This window comes from Saccoglossus kowalevskii, chromosome 15, assembly GCF_978046115.1.
Source record: "Saccoglossus kowalevskii chromosome 15, keSacKowa6.1, whole genome shotgun sequence".
NCBI classification, from domain to species: domain Eukaryota; kingdom Metazoa; phylum Hemichordata; class Enteropneusta; family Harrimaniidae; genus Saccoglossus; species Saccoglossus kowalevskii.
This window is the reverse complement of record NC_140655.1, coordinates 21775466-21797979: the sequence shown is the minus strand read 5'-3', so window position 1 is coordinate 21797979 and position 22514 is coordinate 21775466. Positions and strand designations below refer to the sequence as shown.

General features: G+C 35.0%; 1 protein-coding gene across 1 annotated transcript in view; it reads left to right on the top strand.

Moving 5' to 3' along the window:
* Nucleotides 1-6801: 6801 nt before the first annotated feature.
* LOC144355205 (uncharacterized) overlaps nucleotides 6802-22514 on the top strand; it is a 29040-nt gene continuing 13327 nt past the window's right edge. The window contains exons 1-11 of the mRNA XM_085490561.1: nucleotides 6802-6876; nucleotides 13763-13829; nucleotides 14829-14856; nucleotides 16747-16764; nucleotides 17656-17682; nucleotides 18330-18361; nucleotides 18707-18725; nucleotides 20374-20391; nucleotides 21283-21309; nucleotides 21957-21988; nucleotides 22334-22354. Coding sequence (XP_085346687.1) covers nucleotides 13767-13829; nucleotides 14829-14856; nucleotides 16747-16764; nucleotides 17656-17682; nucleotides 18330-18361; nucleotides 18707-18725; nucleotides 20374-20391; nucleotides 21283-21309; nucleotides 21957-21988; nucleotides 22334-22354 — 285 coding nt within the window. The 5' untranslated portion in view covers nucleotides 6802-6876; nucleotides 13763-13766. The remainder of the gene's footprint in view (nucleotides 6877-13762; nucleotides 13830-14828; nucleotides 14857-16746; nucleotides 16765-17655; nucleotides 17683-18329; nucleotides 18362-18706; nucleotides 18726-20373; nucleotides 20392-21282; nucleotides 21310-21956; nucleotides 21989-22333; nucleotides 22355-22514) is intronic.

Sequence of the window (22514 nt, the reverse complement as noted above, 5' to 3'; positions counted from 1 at the left end):
ATCACGTTTTTCTTCTATTGGTTCAGCCCTCATATTGCTGTCAATTTTCTGATACCACATCACGTTTTTATTCTATTGGTTCAGCCCTCATATTGCTGGTCATTTTCTGATATCCCATCACGTTTTTATTCTATTGGTTCAGCCCTCATATTGCTGTGCATTTTCTGATATCCCATCACGTTTTTATTCTATTGGTTCAGCCCTCATATGGCTGTCCATTTTCAAATACTCCATCACGTTTTTATTCTATTGGTTCAGCCCTCATATGGCTGTGCATTTTCTGATACTACATCACGTTTTTATTCTATTGGTTTAGCCCTCATATGGCTGTCCATTTTCTGATACTCCATCACGTTTTTATTCTATTGGTTCAGCCCTCATATGGCTGTCCATTTTCTGATACTCCATCACGTTTTTATTCTATTGGTTCAGCCCTCATATTGCTGTGCATTTTCTGATACCCCATCACGTTTTTATTCTATTGGTTCAGCCCTCAGATGGCTGTCCATTTTCTGATAGCCCATCACGTTTTTATTCTACTGGTTCAGCCCTCATATTGCTGTGCATTTTCTGATATCCCATCACGTTTTTATTCTATTGGTTTAGCCCTCATATGGCTGGTCATTTTCTGATTCCCCATCACGTTTCTATTCTATTGGTTCAGCCCTTATATGGCTGTGCTTTTTCTGATACCCCATCACGTTTTTATTCTATTGGTTCAGCCCTCATATTGCTGTCCATTTTCTGATATCCCATCACGTTTTTATTCTACTGGTTTAGCCCTCATATTGCTGGTCATTTTCTGATACCCCATCACGTTTCTATTCTATTGGTTCAGCCCTTATATGGCTGTGCTTTTTCTGATACCCCATCACGTTTTTATTCTATTGGTTCAGCCCTCATATGGCTGTGCATTTTCTGATACTACATCACGTTTTTATTCTATTGGTTTAGCCCTCATATGGCTGTCCATTTTCTGATACTCCATCACGTTTTTATTCTATTGGTTCAGCCCTCATATGGCTGTGCATTTTCTGATACCCCATCACATTTTTATTCTATTGGTTCCGCCCTCATATGGCTGTCCATTTTCTGATATCCATCACGTTTTTATTCTATTGGTTCCGCCCTCATATGGCTGTCCATTTTCTGATATCCCATCACGTTTTTATTCTATTGGTTCAGCCCTCATATTGCTGTGCATTTTTTGATACCCCATCACGTTTTTATTCTATTGGTTCAGCCCTCATATTGCTGTCCATTTTCTGATATCCCATCACGTTTTTATTCTACTGGTTTAGCCCTCATATTGCTGGTCATTTTCTGATATCCCATCACGTTTTTATTCTATTGGTTCAGCCCTCATATTGCTGGTCATTTTCTGATACCCCATCACGTTTTTATTCTATTGGTTCAGCCCTCATATGGCTGTCCATTTTCTGATACCCCATCACGTTTTTATTCTATTGGTTCAGCCCTCATATTGCTGTCCATTTTCTGATACCCCATCACGTTTTTATTCTATTGGTTTAGCCCTCATATTGCTGTCCATTTTATGATACCCCATCACGTTTTTATTCTATTGGTGCAGCCCTCATATGGCTGTGCTTTTTTCTGATACCCCACCACGTTTTTATTCTATTGGTTCAGCCCTCACATGGCTGTGCATATTCTGATACCCCATCACGTTTTTATTCTATTGGTTTAGCCCTCATATGGCTGTGCATTTTCTGATACCCCATCACGTTTTTATTCTATTGGTTTAGCCCTCATATTGCTGTGCATTTTCTGATACCCCATCACGTTTTTATTCTATTGGTTTAGCCCTCATATGGCTGTGCTTTTTCTGATACCCATCACGTTTTTATTCTATTGGTTTAGCCCTCATATGGCTGTGCATTTTCTGATACTCCATCACGTATTTATTCTATTGGTTCAGCCCTCATATGGCTGTGCATTTTCTGATACTCCATCACGTTTTTATTCTATTGGTTTAGCCCTCATATTGCTGTGCATTTTCTGATACTCCATCACGTTTTTATTCTATTGGTTCAGCCCTCATATGGCTGTCCATTTTCTGATACCCATCACGTTTTTATTCTATTGGTTCAGCCCTCATATGGCTGTCCATTTTCTGATACCCCACCAGGTTTTTATTCTATTGGTTCAGCCCTCATATTGCTGTGCATTTTCTGATACTCCATCACGTTTCTATTCTATTGGTTCAGCCCTCATATGGCTGTCCATTTTCTGATACCCATCACGTTTTTATTCTATTGGTTCAGCCCTCATATGGCTGTCCATTTTCTGATACCCCACCAGGTTTTTATTCTATTGGTTCAGCCCTCATATTGCTGGTCATTTTCTGATATCCCATGACGTTTTTATTCTATTGGTTCAGCCCTCATATTGCCGGTCATTTTCTGATACCCCATCACGTTTTTATTCTATTGGTTCAGCCCTCATATTGCTGGTCATTTTCTGATATCCCATGACGTTTTTATTCTATTGGTTCAGCCCTCATATGGCTGTGCATTTTCTGATACCCCATCACGTGTATATTTTATTGGTTCAGCCCTCATATTGCTGGTCATTTTCTGACACCACATCACGTTTTTATTCCATTGGTTCAGCCCTTATCTTGGTGTGCATTTTCTGATACCCCATGACGTTTTTATTTTATTGGTTCAGCCTTCGTATTGCTGTGTGTTTTCTGATAACCCATCACAAAACGTTTTCATATCAAATTAGACCACTGTATCTCGATAGAACACAATTATGCGACTGCCCAGGAGTCGGTCTTCATGCTTATTCACAGCATGTTCCCTGCTATCATGTAAATTGTACTTAAACAAACAACGAAGCAGTGTAAACAGGTGCTGGTTTCACGAAATTGCACACTAATATCAAATACCATGCATCCACGTAAAAACAAGGTCTTTCGAATGAACACGTCATCACAAGGGACAAAAATTAGATGCAAATGATATGCATACATATTAGATGATAGAAGTTGCAAGACACATCCGGGTGATTTGCCTGTCTTCCATTTTGAACACACACGTATTCTTGTATCTCCTGGTATTTGCAACAAGATACATATTTAACTGTGGTAAATCAACATATTATCGACTCAGAGCACACTCTCTGCCTGTCGACAAAACGGGAAGCATTCCTCACAAGCAGACCCAGTTGTAAGTAACATATTTCAACATTAACACCTTTTTTCGTAGTTGTATTGTTTTACTGCTCAGAAATCAAAATGAATTTTATTAATTTAACGTTTTCATATCAAATTAAACAACTATATCTCGGATAGAACACAATTATTCGACTCCCCAGGAGTCTGTCGTCATACTTATTCACAGCATGTTCCCTGCTATCATGTAAATTTTACTTAAAAAACAACGAAACAGTGTAAACAGGTGCTGGTTTCACGAAATTGCACACTAATATTAAATAACATGCAACCACGTAAAAACAAAGCCTTTCAAATGAACACGTCATCACTAGGGACAAAAATGATATACAAATGATATGCATACATATTAGATGATAGAAGTTGCAAGACACATCCGGGTGATTTTGCCTGTCTTCCATTTTGAGCACCCACGTATTCTTGTATCTCCTGGTATTTGCAACAAAAATACATATTTAACTGTAGTAAATCAACCCACTACCGACCCAGGGCACACTCTCTGCCTGTCGACGAAAGGGGAAGCAGTCCTCACAAGCAGATTAAGTTGTAAGTAATATATTTCAACATTAGCACCTTTTTTCGTAGTCGTATTGTTTTACAATTCAGAAATCAAGATGATTTTCATCAAAACGTTTTCATATCAAATTAGACCACTGTATCTCGGATAGAACACAATTATTCGACTGCCCAGGAGTCAGTCTTCATACTTATTCACAGCATGTTCCCTGCTATCATGTAAATTGTACTTAAAACAACGAAACAGTGTAAACAGGTGCTGGTTTCACGAAATTGCACACTAATATTAAATACCATGCATCCACGTTAAAACAAGGTGTTTCGAATGAACACGTCATCACTAGGGACAAAAATTAGATGCAAATGATATGCATACATATGAGATGATAGAAGTTGCAAGACACATCCGGGTGATTTGTCTGTCTTCCATTTTGAACACCCACGTATTTTTGTATCTCCTGGTATTTGCAACAAGGCACATATTTAACTGTGTTAAATCAACACATTATCGACCCAGAGCACACTCTCTGCCTGTCGACAAAACGGGAAGCATTCCTCACAAGCAGACCAAATTGTAAGTAACATATTTCAACATTAACACCTTTTTTCGTAGTTGTATTGTTTTACTGCTCAGAAATCAAAATGAATTTTATCAATTTAACGTTTTCATATCAAATTAGACAACTGTATCTCGGATAGAACACAATTATTCGACTCCCCAGGAGTCAGTCTTCATACTTATTCACAGCATGTTCCCTGCTATCATGTAAATTTTACTTAAAAAACAACGAAACAGTGTAAACAGGTGCTGGTTTCACGAAATTGCACACTAATTTCAAATACCATGCATCCACGTAAAAACAAGGTCTTTCGAATGAACACGTCATCACTAGGACAAAAATTAGATGCAAATGATATGCATACATATTAGATGATAGAAGTTGCAAGACACATCCGGGTGATTTGCCTGTCTTCCATTTTGAACACCCACGTATTCTTGTATCTCCTGGTATTTGCAACAAGATACATATTTAACTGTGTTAAATCAACACATTATCGACCCAGAGCACACACTCTGTCTGTCGACAAAACGGGAAGCATTCCTCACAAACAGACCAAATTGTAAGTAACATATTTCAACATTAACACCTTTTTTCGTAGTTGTATTGTTTTACTGCTCAGAAATCAAAATGAATTTTATCAATTTAACGTTTTCATATCAAATTAGACAACTGTATCTCGGATAGAACACAATTATTCGACTCCCCAGGAGTCTGTCGTCATACTTATTCACAGCATGTTCCCTGCTATCATGTAAATTTTACTTAAAAAACAACGAAACAGTGTAAACAGGTGCTGGTTTCACGAAATTGCACACTAATATTAAATAACATGCAACCACGTAAAAACAAAGTCTTTCAAATGAACACGTCATCACTAGGGACAAAAATTAGATGCAAATGATATGCATACAATTAGATGATAGAAGTTGCAAGACACATCCGGGTGATTTTGCCTGTCTTCCATTTTGAGCACCCACGTATTCTTGTATCTCCTGGTATTTGCAACAAAAATACATATTTAACTGTAGTAAATCAACCCACTACCGACCCAGGACACACTCTCTGTCTGTCGACAAAACGGGAAGCATTCCTCACAAGCAGACCAAATTGTAAGTAACATATTTCAACATTAACACCTTTTTTCGTAGTTGTATTGTTTTACTGCTCAGAAATCAAAATGAATTTTATTAATTTAACGTTTTCATATCAAATTAAACAACTATATCTCGGATAGAACACAATTATTCGACTCCCCAGGAGTCAGTCTTCATACTTATTCACAGCATGTTCCCTGCTATCATGTGAATTGTACTTAAAACAACGAAACAGTGTAAACAGGTGCTGGTTTCACGAAATTGCACACTAATATTAAATAACATGCAACCACGTAAAAACAAAGCCTTTCAAATGAACACGTCATCACTAGGGACAAATATTAGATGCAAATGATATGCATACATATTAGATGACATAAGTTGCAAGACACATCCGGGTAATTTCCAGTTGTGAGTAATATATTTCAACATTAGCACCTTTTTTCGTAGTCGTATAGTTTTACAACTCAGAAATCAAGATGATTTTCATCAAAACGTTTTCATATAAAATTAGACCACTGTATCTCGGATAGAACACAATTATTCGACTGCCCAGGAGTCAGTCTTCATACTTATTCACAGCATGTTCCCTGCTATCATGTAAATTGTACTTAAAACAACGAAACAGTGTAAACAGGTGCTGGTTTCACGACATTGCACACTAATATCAAATACCATGCATCCACGTTAAAACAAGGTATTTCGAATGAACACGTCATCACTAGGGACAAAAATTAGATGCAAATGATATGCATACATATTAGATGATAGAAGTTGCAAGACACATCCGGGTGATTTGTCTGTCTTCCATTTTGAACACCGACGTATTCTTGTATCTCCTGGTATTTGCAACAAGATACATATTTAACTGTGTTAAATCAACACATTATCGACCCAGAGCACACTCTCTGCCTGTCGACAAAACGGGAAGCATTCCTCACAAGCAGACGCAGTTGTAAGTAACATATTTCAACATTAACACATTTTTTCGTAGTTGTATTGTTTTACTGCTCAGAAATCAAAATGAATTTTATCAATTTAACGTTTTCATATCAAATTAGACCACTGTATCTCGGATAGAACACAATTATTCGACTGCCCAGGAGTCAGTCTTCATACTTATTCACAGCATGTTCCCTGCTATCATGTAAATTGTACTTAAAACAACGAAACAGTGTAAACAGGTGCTGGTTTCACGAAATTGCACACTAATATTAAATAACATGCAACCACGTAAAAACAAAGCCTTTCAAATGAACACGTCATCACTAGGGACAAAAATGATATGCAAATGATATGCATACATATTAGATGATAGAAGTTGCAAGACACATCCGGGTGATTTTGCCTGTCTTCCATTTTGAGCACCCACGTATTCTTGTATCTCCTGGTATTTGCAACAAAAATACATATTTAACTGTAGTAAATCAACCCACTACCGACCCAGGGCACACTCTCTGCCTGTCGACGAAAGGGGAAGCAGTCCTCACAAGAAGATTAAGTTGTAAGTAATATATTTCAACATTAGCACCTTTTTTCGTAGTCGTATTGTTTTACAATTCAGAAATCAAGATGATTTTCATCAAAACGTTTTCATATCAAATTAGACCACTGTATCTCGGATAGAACACAATTATTCGACTGCCCAGGAGTCAGTCTTCATACTTATTCACAGCATGTTCCCTGCTATCATGTAAATTGTACTTAAAACAACGAAACAGTGTAAACAGGTGCTGGTTTCACGAAATTGCACACTAATATTAAATAACATGCAACCACGTAAAAACAAAGCCTTTCAAATGAACACGTCATCACTAGGGACAAATATTAGATGCAAATGATATGCATACATATTAGATGACATAAGTTGCAAGACACATCCGGATAATTTCCAGTTGTGAGTAATATATTTCAACATTAGCACCTTTTTTCGTAGTCGTATAGTTTTACAACTCAGAAATCAAGATGATTTTCATCAAAACGTTTTCATATCAAATTAGACCACTGTATCTCGGATAGAACACAATTATTCGACTCCCCAGGAGTCTGTCTTCATACTTATTCACAGCATGTTCCCTGCTATCATGTGAATTGTACTTAAAACAACGAAACAGTGTAAACAGGTGCTGGTTTCACGAAATTGCACATTAATATTAAATAACATGCAACCACGTAAAAACAAAGCCTTTCAAATGAACACGTCATCACTAGGGACAAATATTAGATGCAAATGATATGCATACATATTAGATGACATAAGTTGCAAGACACATCCGGATAATTTCCAGTTGTGAGTAATATATTTCAACATTAACACCTTTTTTCGTAGTTGTATTGTTTTACTGCTCAGAAATCAAAATGAATTTTATCAATTTAACGTTTTCATATCAAATTAGACAACTGTATCTCGGATAGAACACAATTATTCGACTCCCCAGGAGTCAGTCTTCATACTTATTCACAGCATGTTCCCTGCTATCATGTAAACTTTACTTAAAAATCAACGAAACAGTGTAAACAGGTGCTGGTTTCACGAAATTGCACACTAATATTAAATAACATGCAACCACGTAAAAACAAAGCCTTTCAAATGAACACGTCATCACTAGGGACAAAAATGATATACAAATGATATGCATACATATTAGATGATAGAAGTTGCAAGACACATCCGAGTGATTTGCCTGTCTTCCATCTTGAACACCGACGTATTCTTGTATCTCCTGGTATTTGCAACAAGATACATATTTAACTGTGTTAAATCAACACATTATCGACCCAGAGAACACTCTCTGCCTGTCGACAAAACGGGAAGCATTCCTCACAAGCAAACCCAGTTGTAAGTGACATATTTCAACATTAACACCTTTTTTCGTAGTTGTATTGTTTTACTGCTCAGAAATCAAAATGAATTTTATCAATTTAACGTTTTCATATCAAATTAGACAACTGTATCTCGGATAGAACACAACTATTCGACTCCCCAGGAGTCTGTCTTCATGCTTATTCACAGCATGTTCCCTGCTATCATGTAAATTTTACTTAAAAAACAACGAAACAGTGTAAACAGGTGCTGGTTTCACGAAATTGCACACTAATATTAAATAACATGCAACCACGTAAAAACAAAGCCTTTCAAATGAACACGTCATCACTAGGGACAAAAATTAGATGCAAATGATATGCATACAATTAGATGATAGAAGTTGCAAGACACATCCGGGTGATTTTGCCTGTCTTCCATTTTGAGCACCCACGTATTCTTGTATCTCCTGGTATTTGCAACAAAAATACATATTTAACTGTAGTAAATCAACCCACTACCGACCCAGGGCACACTCTCTGCCTGTCGACGAAAGGGGAAGCAGTCCTCACAAGCAGATACAGTTGTAAGTAATATATTTCAACATTAGCACCTTTTTTCGTAGTCGTATTGTTTTACAAATCAGAAATCAAGATGATTTTCATCAAAACGTTTTCATATCAAATTAGACCACTGTATCTCGAATAGAACACAATTATTCGACTGCCCAGGAGTCAGTCTTCATACTTATTCACAGCATGTTCCCTGCTATCATGTAAATTGTACTTAAAACAACGAAACAGTGTAAACAGGTGCTGGTTTCACGAAATTGCACACTTATATCAAATAACATGCATCCACGTTAAAACAAGGTCTTTCGAATGAACACGTCATCACTAGGGACAAAAATTAGATGCAAATGATATGCATACATATTAGATGATAGAAGTTGCAAGACACATCCGGGTGATTTGTCTGTCTTCCATTTTGAACACCCACGTATTCTTGTATCTCCTGGTATTTGCAACAAGGTACATATTTAACTGTGTTAAATCAACACATGATCGACCCAGAGCACACTCTCTGCCTGTCGACAAAACGGGACGCACTCCTCACAAGCAGACCCAGTTGTAAGTAACATATTTCAACATTAACACCTTTTTTCGTAGTTGTATTGTTTTACTGCTCAGAAATCAAAATGAATTTTATCAATTTAACGTTTTCATATCAAATTAGACAACTGTATCTCGGATAGAACACAATTATTCGACTCCCCAGGAGTCAGTCTTCATACTTATTCACAGCATGTTCCTTGCTATCATGTAAATTTTACTTAAAAAACAACGAAACAGTGTAAACAGGTGCTGGTTTCACGAAATTGCACATTAATATTAAATAACATGCAACCACGTAAAAACAAAGCCTTTCAAATGAACACGTCATCACTAGGGACAAAAATTAGATGCAAATGATATGCATACAATTAGATGATAGAAGTTGCAAGACACATCCGGGTGATTTTGCCTGTCTTCCATTTTGAGCACCCACGTATTCTTGTATCTCCTGGTATTTGCAACAAAAATACATATTTAACTGTAGTAAATCAACCCACTACCAACCCAGGGCACACTCTCTGCCTGTCGACGAAAGGGGAAGCAGTCCTCACAAGCAGATACAGTTGTAAGTAATATATTTCAACATTAGCACCTTTTTTCGTAGTCGTATTGTTTTACAATTCAGAAATCAAGATGATTTTCATCAAAACGTTTTCATATCAAATTAGACCACTGTATCTCGGAGAGAACACAATTATTCGACTGCCTAGGAGTTAGTCTTCATACTTATTCACAGCATGTTCGCTGCTATCATGTAAATTGTACTTAAAACAACGAAACAGTGTAAACAGGTGCTGGTTTCACGAAATTGCACACTAATATTAAATAACATGCAACCACGTAAAAACAAGGTCTTTCGAATGAACACGTCGTCACTAGGGACAAAAATTAGATGCAAATGATATGCATACATATTAGATGATAGAAGTTGCAAGACACATCCGGGTGATTTGCCTGTCTTCCATTTTGAACACCCACGTATTCTTGTATCTCCTGGTATTTGCAACAAGATACATATTTAACTGTGTTAAATCAACACATTATCGACCCAGAGCACACTCTCTGTCTGTCGACAAAACGGGAAGCATTCCCCACAAGCAGACCAAATTGTAAGTAACATATTTCAACATTAACACCTTTTTTCGTAGTTGTAATGTTTAACTGCTCAGAAATCAAAATGATTTTTATCAAAACGTTGTCATATCAAATTAGACCACTGTATCTCGAATAGTACACGCTTATTCGACTACACAGGAGTCTGTCATCATACTTACTCACAGCATGTCCCCTGCTATTATGTAAAGTTTAATTGATATTAATCCAACCGTTTCCATGTGCAATTAGACCACCTAATCGCGGATAGAACACTTGTTATTCGCCTGCCAAGAGGTCTGATTTCACACAATCGCGTAAAGAACAAAATCGTTCAAATGAACACGTCATCCTGTGCATACATACTAGATGACAGAAGTTGCCACACCCAGTTAGTTCTCTTGTCTTTCATTTTAAGTTCCTTTATCTCCTGGTATTTTCAACAAATATATACAGATTATACAGTAACAACTATTCTCAACCTATGAACAAACAGACTCTGTTGCAAAAAAACACTTTTCAACAGTTACAACACTTTCCAAATTCCTGAATGCATTTCATTGATATTGATTGATCTAAATTATTGCATTTGAAATCATAACACTGTATCTCGGATTGAAACTGTAATTTGATGAAGCTGATGTTCCAGTGTGTGAGCGTATATAGCAGTTATGATATTTTAATATCACAAGATCGCGATATAATATGTGCTATTATTATACATTTGCCATCGTAACATACGCCATGAGTTACAAAGTGCCGTGATTTTCGGTATTTTACGAGGTATTTTCATCCTACCATATTAGGAAATGCGAATTCCAAATATGGAATGACTACGCGCGTAAGCTTCCCCTAATAATAAAAACAAACATGGCTGCCACCGGGGTTTGACCGGGATCCACACGAAGAAGTTCGCTGATTCTGTTCTAAACATTTTGAATTTCGGCATTCCCATGATGTATCCTTGGAAGGAAAAGATGTATAATAATAATAATAAGGTTATTAAGCGGATTCAGACGATACTCCTGCTGTAATGTCTTCGTGCATACTTCGAGGTATCCTCGTAATAACCTCATATAATATTCAATATGTTTACTACCGCGTGAGTAGGTTTTTAACAAATGTAGAATTACACAATTCGTCCAACACAACACAAGGCTGATGGACATAAATATCGTTCAATGCAATGGTTAGCATATATAAATAGAACCAAGAATGCATGCTGGTTAATCTTACACACACAGCGTCACTCATGACCTATGAGAAACCATGGTTTATTAGATGTACCAAAATGTATGCATGATATGATTTCTGTCTTCAGTAGTATCATACGCCCTCGCAAAAGTTAAGAGCTAAATGGGCATAAACCATGTACTAACGTGAATATCTTGTTGATATGAGGTGAAGATTACGAAATTACACACTACACACACCACAACCAGTTCTGTCATGTGTAAAGAGCGAGAAAGAACACTCAATACTCACATGTATATTTATAAAATATCACAAATATAAAACTGGCCAATGAAAAACACATAGTAGGTCAGAGTATAAGAACTGGAAGCCCTGGACTAACTATTTTCTGGCAACCCATATATAAATTCAGCCAAAAAAATACTACTATACACGATTTTTGTCTGCCAGTGGAAATATGAACAAAACATGGATGACAATTAATGAAATATTAAATAAAAAGACTAGCGTGACATCACCTAAAAATATTATGGCCAACGACGATAAAAACAGACTATTATCAAAAAGCTTTGATATTGCAACTGAATTTAACAATTTCTTCACCAATATAGGACCCAATCTTGCAGCGAAAATAACCACGCCCACTAAGCTTATATCTGTCAGGAAATTACCCCAACTCATTATTTTTCCATCCAGTCACTGACTCCAAAAAAACCATGGGATATGACGACATACATCCAAGATTTGTGATTGACGCTATTAATATCATTTCCGGTCCACTCACACATATTGTCAACTGCTCTCTGACCCAGGGCAAATTCCCGGATGTATGAACATATGCTAAAATTACACATATTTATAAAAAGGATCTGCTTTAGATATAAATAATTATAGACCAATCTCAGTATTGCCTGTGCTTAGTAAAATAATTGAATCTCTGGTTAAAAATCAACTTATGGCATTTCTCGACAAATTTAACGTTTTTTTTAAATACACAGTACGGATTTTGTAAAAAGTACAGCACAAAGCCCTTGCTGATTTAATCACTGATAGCATGGATGAAGGGATTATTACTTTTGGTATTTTCATCGACCTAAAAAAAGCCTTTGACACAATCGACCACGACATTCTTTTACAAAAACTGACATACTATGGTATTAGGGGTCTTCCGTTTCTTTAGTTTCGTAGTTACCTTGAAAACCGTCAACAGGCCGTAAATATTAATGGTACTCGTCATTCCCCAATACGGTCAAGTGCGGAATTCCCCAAGGGTCCATCAATTTTATATTCGCAAACTCAACCACAGGCATTCCTCTCAGTTTGGCCTATGTTAAATGCTACGTTTGGCTATGGCAGTACGTGGATCCGCTCGACAGATGTCAAGGTCACTGTGATTTCGGTTATAGTACCAAAGGCAGCAAATTTACGAGTGTCCCCTCAAGAACACCAACAATTCAGTTGTTACACGTGCTATAACAAAAGCTGCTACAGTATGCACAGTAGCTTGAGCAAACAATGTAATGACTTGTGATGATGCACCTGGCATAACTTAATAAGATATTCCTACTTGGTCTACATACATGCCTTAAACTTGACCACGTCCCTGTCACAAATCTCATCTACAACTAGCTCACATTTTGCAGTTTTAATTTGTTCGTAAAATAAAGTTAATTTGGTGATGGCCTCTCCTCCAGCTTGTAGCTAAATGATCTACCATTTCTTGTTAAATTATAGCGACTTAGTCTTTTCTTTCTTACTATTTTGCTTTCTTCCATTCTTTCTTTGTTCCCCTGCATCCCATTTATTCATTTATTACAAATACAGTCCACCCTTGTTGATACACATTGTTGATACCATGTTCAAATATGGTCACACATATGAGTGATATAATCAAAACTTCACGTGTCTTACTTAATGATTTATAGTTTTAATGGACATAATGCACTGAGCTACATATCACCAATCAAATAAGTCATTAGCAAATATTAGATAATGACAGCAGCATTAATAAGTACACTGTATGTAAATTGTCTCTGATGCAACGCAAGAATAAAAACTTGTTTATTATAATATTGTCTATAAATAACAATGCCAACATGTGGCTATAGGAATTTGTGTATTAATGTCATATTACATTACAACATAACACAACACTTCAGTTCTTTCATTATTTTTTTCCACGACAGAAAGATGGCAAGTTACACAGCAATGATGGTAATATGTGTTGTGTTACTCCTGGTCACAGATATAAAGGTACAGTTTTTCATATGCTATCCATCCATCCATCCATACACACATTTATGTCTCATATACATGTTACATACTTGACCTACTCTTCGCAAATTAATGATATGCAGTCACATGTGACACAAAACAATATAATTCATTATATACCACATATTATCATATTAAATACAGCATGTCTCTAAATAAAAATAAAAATTAAATTAAATCAAATACGTAACAATGCCATATCTGAATAACACAGCAATGAGAAATCTGACCGTACTCGTACCAGATTTTATAGTTTTTCATTCATGCTCCACCATAATTTATTTATTTCCATAGTCTGATCATTCAATTAGCTAAATCAACAAAATATCAGAAAGGAAGTTCAATGTTGCAACACCCCATCGTCACTTTTATTTGATTTTATTGAGATACCTGTAATTAACACCATGCAAGCTGCTATATAAATAACAAATTTTAATAACTCATCTAAAATTGGACAAAATACGTACATTTTACTATTTATATTCCTAGTAAATTTCACATTTCACACAGACGATTAGTTCAATATTTTGGCTTTGTGATCTATATAAATGATATGGTGTATTAAATGCAATTAACATATATGTTAAGATCTAGAATAAGGTGTGGGTAATAATTAAGAAATAAAGAACCCATTGGGGACAGTTTTTCCCCTAAATATATAAATGTTCGCGCTAAATATACCACAAGTGGGGCAAATTGGATACATTTGATTGTGCGCATTACAAGGAAAATAATTAGAATTAGTACATGATGTATATAAACCTCTTGAGAAGTCATCAGCATTGTTTGGAATTCCTGTATCGTGGAGAATAAAATGAATATAAATTAAAGCTGCAGAGCAACAATGTATTCAATTTACTTTACAACCAATCTAGCCGGAAAGGTTTCTCTATGGAGAATTTAAAAAGTTCCCATCCTTTTGTAATATATTGTTGGTAATATATTGACATTTACACATCCTAATATTCATATAAACAGGCTCAGGATCAAGATCTTGGACCACAAGGTTAGTATTCATTATACCGTGTAATCCCAATCTTATCTAACACTCACGGTGAATCAATGCATAATCCAGTGTTCTAGGCACTGAATGTGTTTAGAACCCCATAAAATGTTAAGGTTTGTGCTCCCGTTTGTTTGTTAGTTTGTATGTATTTAGGTATGCTTACCAGTTTTTCTGATAATGCAAACGAAGATGTCCAATCTTGTGGTACAACGACCATTTGCTTAAATTTTGAAATGAATTTAGTTGTCATCGAAATATCAGTTTTGTTCATTTATTGATAGTTTATGACATTACAATTGATAATTTTAGGATTTTTTTAAGAGAGGTTAATCTGCAGGCAAACAACCATAGATGCGATTTGTGATTAAATCTGGATTTGGTTTCCATGCAAACAAACTTGATTCCTACAATTAGTTATTGCCAAACCACTCATCCGCTCGAACATTCATGATTTTGTTAAAAAGGAATGTACCTAATATTTTTTATCTGGTTGCCATGAAAACATTAATTTTAGAAATGATTTATCACCAACAATTTAAAAACGTTTTAGTCGAATTTACATGACTTTTATTGATATCAGTTTTTATCTTCGTTTGCATAAGCGAGATTTAAATGATGATATTCAAGTTTGTTGTCTCATATTGAGACTGTAAACTGCACGCTCAGTTATTTGAGAATGAATATAAGTCATCAAAACTAATTAGCATATTATGGGTTGAAAGATAAGCTCACTCCTGCTCAAATATTTTTTTCACACCAAACATGTTAAATTACCATGGAGAAGATTAATATTCGTTAGGAAAAGTACCTTTGCTTGCTGTTTTAACCTCCCGGTGCATATGAATAAAGAAACATTGGCTTAACAACACATTGAATATAATATTCTGTGGCGGACATCCGGGCATTTTCACCGCCAGGCAACTATCACAATGAGAACAAAAGCTGGCAATTTTTAGTAAACGGAACTTTGTGATAGTTGCAGAAACTCTCCTACATGTATAACATATATAAATTTGGTTGCTAAGGATTATTTCAAAGTTGATTTTGTGCTGTTTTCTAGGCTTCAGCTGTTGTCAGTATAGCTATTCTCCCAGCGTACCACACCAGCAGAGCCCATACAAATACATGGTACAGTGGTGCACGCCTTAGCAACATAGATTGTCACGTGCTTTAGCTCCACCCCGAGAATACATATCCATGTCAATCATAATACAACTATAGATAAGACAATAAGTAGTTGACAATTGTGAAACAAACACAAAATAACTTGATATATTACGCATAATAATTTAAACTCTAGGCTGCTTTTTGTATGTCACCATTCAATTACGAGTTTGCACATATCAATTCAAAGTGAGATCAAAAGGGGTACGTGATAACGAACTAATCATGAATGACAATTGTATACGTTTATTCTTGTCGCTGTGAATTAGAAATCATCGTTAATTTACGTAATGTAGTTGTTTATGCGTGCAGCACCTGCACTCAGTCGCAGTGCATGAATTTAAGAAAGCGTGAGCAAACCCTGTTTAGTGTATTATATGAACATATATTTTAAACATGCTTGGATGTTTATTATTGTAAATTATCATAAATATATATATATACACTATATAGTTTAGCGCACATTATTATGTGATGTTTGCTAGTTTACAAAGCAGTATGCGCATCTTCAGTAAATAACATTGTGTCACGACCAGCACTAGCTCGCAATGCGCAGACTCGCGCTTTAACTATTACACGTGAAATTTGACGTTTCATAAACACACAATAGTATTACGCTAAATTTCGTTATGGTTTAAGATCCATCAATTGATTAAACGGTATTACGAGTTTAGTTCAAATAAACACCACCTATCGAATCTAACACTTATATTTTCTGATTTGTAGATTGGAATGCAGAACAAGGTAAATTAAAGTGACATTATTTTTAAACAAAAGGCATATATGGAATATATAGTTTGGCGCAAAGTGATATGCGCTTGTTTGCATGTTTATATGATTAGAGGTTTAATTAATATACGTGCCGAATCATGAAGGAACACTGTTGTTATGTATGATATTCATAACAATTATTTTTGGTGTCAAAATATAGCAACAAACATGAAACCTTCAGTTGTTCAAAAGGCATGGCGAATTTGGTTCAAATTAATACCACCTATCAAATATAACGCTTGATGAATATTTTCTCAATTGTAGAGAGTGGGAAAACATTTTGGATCCCAGTAATGAGTAAATTTAAGAAACAATATTCTAACATAACATTGTGTATATTCTATCCGAATCCAACATGTGCAATTTCATTCATGATATGCATACGGAATATGTATATTAATATGTCAATTGACAAACAATAGAATATGTATCAAAGGAATAAGAACATACAACCTGTAATGTAGTTCTGTTGCTTTACTTGTTTGAACAGTTAGGATGCTCGTGACAGCTATCTAATGATAACTATTGTGCATTGTTTATTTATGCAGACAATTATTTATTTAAATAAACATGGATTCGTTATGCAGTAATGTACATTTGTTTCTATATGACAAAATATTGTGTACGATCCAGAATAAACTCGTGTTCTATGACGCACTGTAAAGACATTTGTAATATAACAGTTGATTCACAAACACATACTCTGTTATGCTATGATGATTCATGGCAATGATCTATAATATGGCCCTAGATGCAAGGTACATACATCTTTTCAATCGTTACATGAACAAAGCGAGTTTGGTTTGAAGTAAACACCATCTATCCAATCTAACGTTTGATGCATATTTTTTTTTCAAATTGTAGGGAATAACGCTAGAGATTGGAATCAATGTAAGTGAAAGTAATAATTTAGCATTGTGTATATTCTATCTACTTCTATCATGGATGATGCCAACTATAATCCGTGTATGGGAAACGCAACATAATAGCGTAATTGACAAACACACTACAATACATATCAATGAGAAACGAACATGTGGACTTTAACGTACATTGCCTTCAATTGATAACAGATATCTAAGACATCGAATGAGACTATGTTCTCTGTATTGTAGGAACATATCATTTGAAAATACTATAATTATATATTAGTATATAGTTCGGCGCAAAGTTATATGCGTTAGTTCTGTCTTTATTGACGGCTTATGGCTTTTGCGGCCCGAGGTAGTGTGCACCAGTGTGGTAGTGTGACAGAGGGCACCAAAAGCCGTACCCTGTCCATAAAGATAATTTATATACCTTATAGGTGTAATTACAATTTTACCACGGCGTGACCTTAAAGTATATTGGGTCTTATGACGCACTGCGATTTGAATCATGAATGCACACTATTGTTATTTATGAAAATGATTTATCATATCAAATTACGAGCAAGATACTTAAAATTCTTCAATCCAATAAGGAGCATAGCGAATCTTGTTAAGATAAACAGTACGAGTATCACATCAAACACATGATGCAATTTGTTTTATTTGTAGATGATATGGATGAAATAGGTTATCCCCAAAAGGTAAATTTAAGAAACAATAATGTAATCTAACATCATTCTGGATATTCTATCCGAATCCATCATACACGATGTCATTTATGATATTTGTATTGACAAACAATAAACACACTGTATAGGATATGTAGACTTCAATGTAGTTGTAGGTATATCTAGTTTGTCGCATGACCAGCACTTTTTTAAGTGTATTATGACATTTGTATCATGTAGACAAATTGTAATTACGTTATGATGATCATTATCAACAATAGAACCGTTAAATTGTATGAATAGCATAGTGAGTGTGGTTTAATAAACTATGCTTTCGTTTATCCCAATAACGTTTTGTGTATATTTTCCTATTTACAGAGACTACAGCGAGGAGGAGGTAAAGATAAGTACTAATGATTGAGACAAACAATATTGTGTACAATATATCCACATACGATATAAGTGATATAAATTCTTATCCGAATATGACAAATACAAAATAATTTTCCAATTGACAATTTCCAATTTGATTTGGTTTCCATGCAAACAAACTTGATTCCTACAATTAGTTATTGCCAAACCACTCATCCGTTCGAACATTCATGATTTTGTTAAAAAGGAATGTACCTAATATTTTTTATCTGGTTGCCATGAAAACATTAATTTTAGAAATGATTTATCACCAACAATTTAAAAACGTTTTAGTCGAATTTACATGACTTTTATTGGTATCAGTTTTTATCTTCGTTTGCATAAGCGAGATTTAAATGATGATATTCAAGTTTGTTGTCTCATATTGAGACTGTAAACTGCACGCTCAGTTATTTGAGAATGAATATAAGTCATCAAAACTAATTAGCATATTATGGGTTGAAAGATAAGCTCACTCCTGCTCAAATATTTTTTTCACACCAAACATATTAAATTACCATGGAGAAGATTTATATTCGTTAGGAAAAGTACCTTTGCTTGCTGTTTTAACCTCCCGGTGCATATGAATAAAGAAACATTGGCTTAACAACACATTGAATATAATATTCTGTGGCGGACATCCGGGCATTTTCACCGCCAGGCAACTATCACAATGAGAACAAAAGCTGGCAATTTTTAGTAAACGGAACTTTGTGATAATTGCAGAAACTCTCCTACATGTATAACATATATAAATTTGGTTGCTAAGGATTATTTCAAAGTTGATTTTGTGCTGTTTTCTAGGCTTCAGCTGTTGTCACTATAGCTATTCTCCCAGCGTACCACACCAGCAGAGCCCATACAAATACATGGTACAGTGGTGCACGCCTTAGCAACATAGATTGTCACGTGCTTTAGCTCCACCCCGAGAATACATATCCATGTCAATCATAATACAACTATAGATAAGACAATAAGTAGTTGACAATTGTGAAACAAACACAAAATAACTTGATATAGTACGCATAATAATTTAAACTCTAGGCTGCTTTTTGTATGTCACCATTCAATTACGAGTTTGCACATATCAATTCAAAGTGAGATCAAAAGGGGTACGTGATAACGAACTAATCATGAATGACAATTGTATACGTTTATTCTTGTCGCTGTGAATTAGAAATCATCGTTAATTTACGTAATGTAGTTGTTTATGCGTGCAGCACCTGCACTCAGTCGCAGTGCATGAATTTAAGAAAGCGTGAGCAAACCCTGTTTAGTGTATTATATGAACATATATTTTAAACATGCTTGGATGTTTATTATTGTAAATTATCATAAATATATATATATACACTATATAGTTTAGCGCACATTATTATGTGATGTTTGCTAGTTTACAAAGCAGTATGCGCATCTTCAGTAAATAACATTGTGTCACGACCAGCACTAGCTCGCAATGCGCAGACTCGCGCTTTAACTATTACACGTGAAATTTGACGTTTCATAAACACACAATAGTATTACGCTAAATTTCGTTATGGTTTAAGATCCATCAATTGATTAAACGGTATTACGAGTTTAGTTCAAATAAACACCACCTATCGAATCTAACACTTATATTTTCTGATTTGTAGATTGGAATGCAGAACAAGGTAAATTAAAGTGACATTATTTTTAAACAAAAGGCATATATGGAATATATAGTTTGGCGCAAAGTGATATGCGCTTGTTTGCATGTTTATATGATTAGAGGTTTAATTAATATACGTGCCGAATCATGAAGGAACACTGTTGTTATGTATGATATTCATAACAATTATTTTTGGTGTCAAAATATAGCAACAAACATGAAACCTTCAGTTGTTCAAAAGGCATGGCGAATTTGGTTCAAATTAATACCACCTATCAAATATAACGCTTGATGAATATTTTCTCAATTGTAGAGAGTGGGAAAACATTTTGGATCCCAGTAATGAGTAAATTTAAGAAACAATATTCTAACATAACATTGTGTATATTCTATCCGAATCCAACATGTGCAATTTCATTCATGATATGCATACGGAATATGTATATTAATATGTCAATTGACAAACAATAGAATATGTATCAAAGGAATAAGAACATACAACCTGTAATGTAGTTCTGTTGCTTTACTTGTTTGAACAGTTAGGATGCTCGTGACAGCTATCTAATGATAACTATTGTGCATTGTTTATTTATGCAGACAATTATTTATTTAAATAAACATGGATTCGTTATGCAGTAATGTACATTTGTTTCTATATGACAAAATATTGTGTACGATCCAGAATAAACTCGTGTTCTATGACGCACTGTAAAGACATTTGTAATATAACAGTTGATTCACAAACACATACTCTGTTATGCTATGATGATTCATGGCAATGATCTATAATATGGCCCTAGCTGCAGGGTACATACATCTTTTCAATCGTTACATGAACAAAGCGAGTTTGGTTTGAAGTAAACACCATCTATCCAATCTAACGTTTGATGCATATTTTTTTTTCAAATTGTAGGGAATAACGCTAGAGATTGGAATCAATGTAAGTGAAAGTAATAATTTAGCATTGTGTATATTCTATCTACTTCTATCATGGATGATGCCAACTATAATCCGTGTATGGGAAACGCAACATAATAGCGTAATTGACAAACACACTACAATACATATCAATGAGAAACGAACATGTGGACTTTAACGTACATTGCCTTCAATTGATAACAGATATCTAAGACATCGAATGAGACTATGTTCTCTGTATTGTAGGAACATATCATTTGAAAATACTATAATTATATATTAGTATATAGTTCGGCGCAAAGTTATATGCGTTAGTTCTGTCTTTATTGACGGCTTATGGCTTTTGCGGCCCGAGGTAGTGTGCACCAGTGTGGTAGTGTGACAGAGGGCACCAAAAGCCGTACCCTGTCCATAAAGATAATTTATATACCTTATAGGTGTAATTACAATTTTACCACGGCGTGACCTTAAAGTATATTGGGTCTTATGACGCACTGCGATTTGAATCATGAATGCACACTATTGTTATTTATGAACATGATTTATCATATCAAATTACGAGCAAGATACTTAAAATTCTTCAATCCAATAAGGAGCATAGCGAATCTTGTTAAGATAAACAGTACGAGTATCACATCAAACACATGATGCAATTTGTTTTATTTGTAGATGATATGGATGAAATAGGTTATCCCCAAAAGGTAAATTTAAGAAACAATAATGTAATCTAACATCATTCTGGATATTCTATCCGAATCCATCATACACGATGTCATTTATGATATTTGTATTGACAAACAATAAACACACTGTATAGGATATGTAGACTTCAATGTAGTTGTAGGTATATCTAGTTTGTCGCATGACCAGCACTTTTTTAAGTGTATTATGACATTTGTATCATGTAGACAAATTGTAATTACGTTATGATGATCATTATCAACAATAGAACCGTTAAATTGTATGAATAGCATAGTGAGTGTGGTTTAATAAACTATGCTTTCGTTTATCCCAATAACGTTTTATGTATATTTTCCTATTTACAGAGACTACAGCGAGGAGGAGATAAAGATAAGTACTAATGATTGAGACAAACAATATTGTGTACAATATATCCACATACGATATAAGTGATATAAATTCTTATCCGAATATGACAAATACAAAATAATTTTCCAATTGACAATTTCCAATTTGATTTGGTTTCCATGCAAACAAACTTGATTC